The sequence below is a fragment of the Stegodyphus dumicola genome, chromosome 6 (assembly GCF_044657685.1).
Source record: "Stegodyphus dumicola isolate Sdum_Otavi_A_Nest chromosome 6, ASM4465768v1".
NCBI lineage: Eukaryota > Metazoa > Arthropoda > Arachnida > Araneae > Eresidae > Stegodyphus > Stegodyphus dumicola.
The window spans coordinates 67,043,474-67,048,923 of NC_140773.1; the positions used below are offsets into that span (position 1 = coordinate 67,043,474).

Here is a 5,450-nt window from a genome sequence, read left to right on the forward strand (position 1 = left end):
TTACTTATCCAAAATAAAAGTAACAGAAATTTATCCAAACCATTTTAATTTGCTAATTAAAGGATATTTAAACAGTTTATTTATAATTTGAAACCATGCAATATGATTTCTTAATTTTTTACAAGGTTTAACCATATACAACATGATACACCATTTACTTATTATTAACTAATTGTATGAAGTGCATAGAAATTTGATGAAAATCTCAATTATAAAGTATAATTTACATATCACAATGACAAGTTTACATAAGTAAGTTGAATCAAGGATATTTTGTTGTTGCATATCTGTTACAATATAAAAACAGGATCAAATTAAATTAAGATAAATTAAAATTATTAAACATTTATTATTATACTTGTTTTGTGTTATAAAAACCTGCTGAAATCGGTGTAGAGTAATAGCTATTCTGATCATTCACAATTTACGAATTTTATTTGAGAAAAGATAACGTTAAGTTCAAAATTATAAAAGAACAATCTAACTATGAGATGATAGAAAATAAAATTAGGACTAATATTTTGAAACTACATTTGTTCAAAGATTAATAAACCATGCTTCATATCGAAAGACATTTGATGATCCTGATAAAAACTTAATTCAGGAAACACTGAAAAATTATTTCAGTGATACGAATTATTGTTATAGTATTAAGTGATTAAGAAATATTTCAGAGTATACTGTAAATGCTTCTCCTTATAAAATAGCGTTTAATATGTTCAAGCGTTAAAATTAGTGATTAGCTTATGGAAAATTTCTGTCTGCATACGAACAACAAAGAACAAAAAATTTCAGTAAAGAACAAAGAAAATGCGTGAAGATCCCCAAATCACGACAAATTGGCGATATTTCAGTTGCTCTTCATTACTATGACAAACATAAAGTTCTTCTTCTAGCAACCCGGAGACAAAACTCTTCATCTGAACGTCATGCGTGATTGACATTCATTATAACCAATGAGAGGGTGCCATTTAGTGGGAGGAGCGAGAAGAGGTCCGGTTAATAACGTGTCCCTTATGGTAGTTAATAGAATAATCATCACTTTTGTTTGCAATGTGTAATCGAGAAATGAGAATAATTATGGGAACTTTTTAAATATAAAAACTGAAGTCTTCTTCCCTTTTATAATTTTAGTTCAATAGTCAACTATGTCTGCTAATAAGGCTGTTTTAAAAATACACCTACAAAATGAGGAGGAAGTATTTGTACTTACAGAATACGAAAATAACAAAAAATTAAGAATACTTATTTTAAATATTCAGAAAAATGAAGCATTCAGTGGCTATGCCACTGAATTTGATTTAAGAGCTCAGGCTGCGGTGGTTCGTACTACATTCAGTGAATTCATACGTAAGATGACTAAAGCTCTTTTTCAGAGCACTCCTGATTGCAGAGAATATATTTATAGCTTGGAAAAGAGTAGTGATGCTTACATTTTTAAGTGGAAAAGCGTTGATAGCGATGAAACTGTAATTAATCTTGGTAACTTAAAGTTGGATGAGATAGACTATAAGTTTGCTATTGCTGATGTCTTGCAGTCTGCTTCATCGGAGTTATTGAGCTTAAACGAAAAAGTTCACAGTTTAAATGCTTCTTTGCAAGAGAGTGAAAACAAGAAAACAGAAGCTGTCAATCTGCTTGCTTTATCAACTGATGCAAAGGAAAATTTGGAAAGAGAAATGTATGCAAAGTTTATTTTAGTGCTGAATGAAAAAAAGCGTAAAATTAGAGAATTGCAACTTAATAAAAAATCTCATAGCCGTTCATCAAACAATAAGAGGGAGAAAAGTTGTGAAAATAAAAAATCTTATCATCAGTACAGTGAATCTTCTGATGAAGTAGATGGAAATCTTGAAACTGCCAACAAACCTGCACCATCAACTTCATCAAAAAGAAGTTCTATGTTATTTTTTGATGATATTGAATCAGATGTTCCTATCAAACAAAGCAAAATGCGTAATAGGAAAGCTATCAATGTAGCAGAATCTACATCAAATGATTTTAAAATTGCTGAAAAGACAGAAGAGAGATTCTTTCAGTGTATTAATGAGGAAGATGATTTGCTTAATTGTATGTGAAGTTTTACCTTTTGTTTTCCCAATGGGAAAAAGTTTTAGATATATTTTAAATTTTAAGAGCCAATATATATAAAGTTGTGTATAATATAAATATATATATATATGGGTACTTCCTTATTATTATGCTTCTCATTATCTAAATGACACAAGATTATCGATAAATTGCCAAATGATCAGCAGCCATAACCATGCTCACTAATAATGGAACTTACTTATTATGGTCCTTCTTATTTTATGACCGTTTTCATATATTCACATGTGAGATAAAATGCCAGTTTATGGTAGAATGGTGCATCTTTACTCGTTCTTTACTAAATTAGGGAATGTTAAAAGCCTTAGTAAAAAGGAGAACAGAAATATTATGTTAAAGCATATCTTTCTCAAAACCTTTCACATAGCAAACGAATGTGGTTAGGATTAGTGGTCATTTAACAATGTTCTGTGACAAATGTTGTCGAATTGTCAATAATCTTGTTGCTGTTTATATAAGGGGGTCATAATATTAAAGAAGTTACTATCTGTGTGTGTGCGTGTAATTTAAAAAGTGTTTTTAATTTTTTATTCTGCTAAAGCTTTTTTAATGAGGAGCTTCTTCATTTTAAAATACTGAAATAATATTCGTTTACTCTCTGCACCATTCCTTTATTTTCGTTTCTTTCAAAAAATTTAGTTGTATAACATATGGTGATATTCATATTTAAATAAAATGGATATTTTAAATCAAAAGCTGTTAATAGCATGTCTAAGTGATTCATGAACCATCCCTATTGACAAATTTTACAGAACTACTTATTTTCTAAGTTCATAAAATTAATAGGTGTTAAAAAATATATATTTATTGGATGCATATTTGTTTAATATCTGAAGTATCTATGTTAAAAAATAACTTGGTTGACAAGATTTGTAAATACCAACTGCTTTCTTCTACTTACTTTATAATGATTCAAAATGTTGGATATTTGTATATCAATGTATGATGCAATTATATTCTACTCTGTAATGTAAATAAATTTATAGATTTACTTATCAGCCTTTTTTTGGGGGGGGGCAGACAACATGATATCAATAGGAAAAATGGCAATTTATCATTGAAATTGTGAGAATAACATGTGTAATAGTTTAGTTGGTAAATGTTTACAATTGGGTGCCCCTTGTTTTTTGGGGATTCTTTTTATGATGCCGAGATTGGTACCAGGAAGGCACGATTTGAAGATGGCTACTACACAAAACCCAAACAAGAAGTCAAAAAATTGCGCAAACTGGGTGTCCATGTGTACATTGATCTACTTGAAAAAAATCAGAGAATTGCACAAACTTGCATGGCTGATCTTTACAATATGGTAACTGGTAGTTTGGCGACATTTTGGAGGCGATAAAGGTTACTACCTGGTCAGAAATGGCGTTTTATCAACAAAATTTGTTGCCAGTCAAAGGGACACACAATTCTACACTAGAGCCATTTAATTTATCTAATTACAGCAAAGCGTGCTAAGACTATCTGTCTAGGGCAACGGATAGTGATCACTCTTCATAGTGGGCTTTCTTGGGAAACTGACTTGTATACATGGGGAAAATCACAGAAACACCCTGCTGATAGCCTGCTCTCTTGGAATCCAACTCCGATCAAACTGCCAGTGTTCAGCTACCGTTTAGCGGTTGGTGGGCAACGTGTGTAATAAGTACTTAGGGTGGGTTGTCTTAAAATAATCATTGTCATTTAATTAAAAATAATGTGCAGTATGATTAAAGGTATTTATTTCATTGAAGAAATTTTCATTATATTTTATTAGATATGTTTGTTCCAAGTGTCTCAAGTTCTTTTTTTAATTGCATGTTCCACTACATTTTTTAAAAGAACTTGTCTAAAAAAGTCTTAAAATCTGTATAAAATCTTGCTATTACACAGCTAATATAGTTTCAGTAAAGGAGAGAGTTTATAGTTTTAGGAGAAAATATAAATTAAGGATCTTGTATTTATTATTAATATATGTTTTGCATGTGCACCTCTTAGAAGAATATCCTTCAGCTGTCTACAGGCAGAGGAAAATGCAAGGATATATCTTTTTCTTCATAAAACCTATCATGATTTAGAAAGCCTGAATATGTATAGCAAAGAACTTCATAGATCACCAAGCATTTCATTATTCGTCCTTTTTATGAACATTAGGCCTTTAGCCTTTTATTGGAGCTATATACCCATTCAGAACATTTCGTTTTTTATAGCTGTATATGGAGTATTATTAAAAATTTGTTTTAAGTTGTTGTTGAGCCCATATTTCATGGAAGATTGGTTGCCAGAACCTCAAGGAGGTTGGACGTCTACTTTCACACTAGTTTTGAGGAAGGGCACCCAGGGCTCTCCCACCTGTCTTCTCTACCACCAAACCACACGAGAGGACTTTTGGCTCACCATCTATTTAGAGTGTGCCCGTGCCACAAAGACACTATGCATTTAGAAATACCCATGCCTTCTCTGGGATTTGAATTTGGGTACTTTGGTGCCTAAGTACTCTCCAAGCCACTATACTATCTGGGTATCATTTGTTTCAATTATGCTTGCTAAAGAAATTATCAGGAGCTATTCACCAATACAGTACTTAACCAAGCTCTCAACGATTTTGTTGACTTTTATTTTAAGCATTGTAAATGATTTCTTTATACATTTTTATATTTTTGTATTTACTTTTTTTTGTTGATTTTATTATTGAAATTTATTATGTTATTACTTACAATTTTGCCTTTTTACTTAGGATTTGTAAGTCTTGTGTGATACTTTGTGGTGCATGAGGATTTCTTTTTCTTTAAATTAAAATATATATATATATATAATACTTGAAAAATGTTGGCAATCCAAACAAACTAAAATTTAGCATTGTAACATTATGTTAAGATTTGTCATTTGAACATAACAGGTTAATTGCCCATACGAAAAAAACCAATGCAAACAAGTCAAGTCCTACTTCAACATATTTGGGACCTTAGGTAATCATTTTAGTTAAATACCAGTGTAAATTAAACATATTAATTATTGAGAGTGAAATATACCCTATTTAACTGTTATTTGTGAGGTACCCTTAGTTGGCACTGTATAAAAATTCATGGCTAATCTTTGGAATATGGTAACAGGCAGTTTGGCGACATTTTGGTAGGCGATAAAGGTTACTACCTAGGACTTTGGCAATAATGTGAGAAGTACTCAGTTCCAATTACGGATTATTTTGTCTGAGAGAAATGAGAGATCATGAGATATGTCATGTGACATTTATGGATGAATGATAGCTCTTTAATCGGAAAAAGGGGGAAATTTGGAAAAATATCTGCAGTACTTTATAGCATTTTGTATTTAGCTTCATTCTGTGTTGTGTGAAAGAG

At 31.0% G+C, this 5,450-nt stretch overlaps 1 protein-coding gene across 1 annotated transcript; it reads left to right on the top strand.

The window, feature by feature from the left end:
• The first annotated feature begins 984 nt into the window (after positions 1–984).
• Positions 985–3,100, top strand: LOC118187502 (DNA repair protein XRCC4-like). Its single transcript, XM_085818465.1, has one exon. The coding sequence runs from the start codon at positions 1,149–1,151 to the stop codon at positions 2,076–2,078; it is 930 nt and encodes a 309-aa protein (XP_085674591.1). The 5' UTR covers positions 985–1,148; the 3' UTR covers positions 2,079–3,100.
• The last annotated feature ends 2,350 nt before the right edge of the window (positions 3,101–5,450 follow it).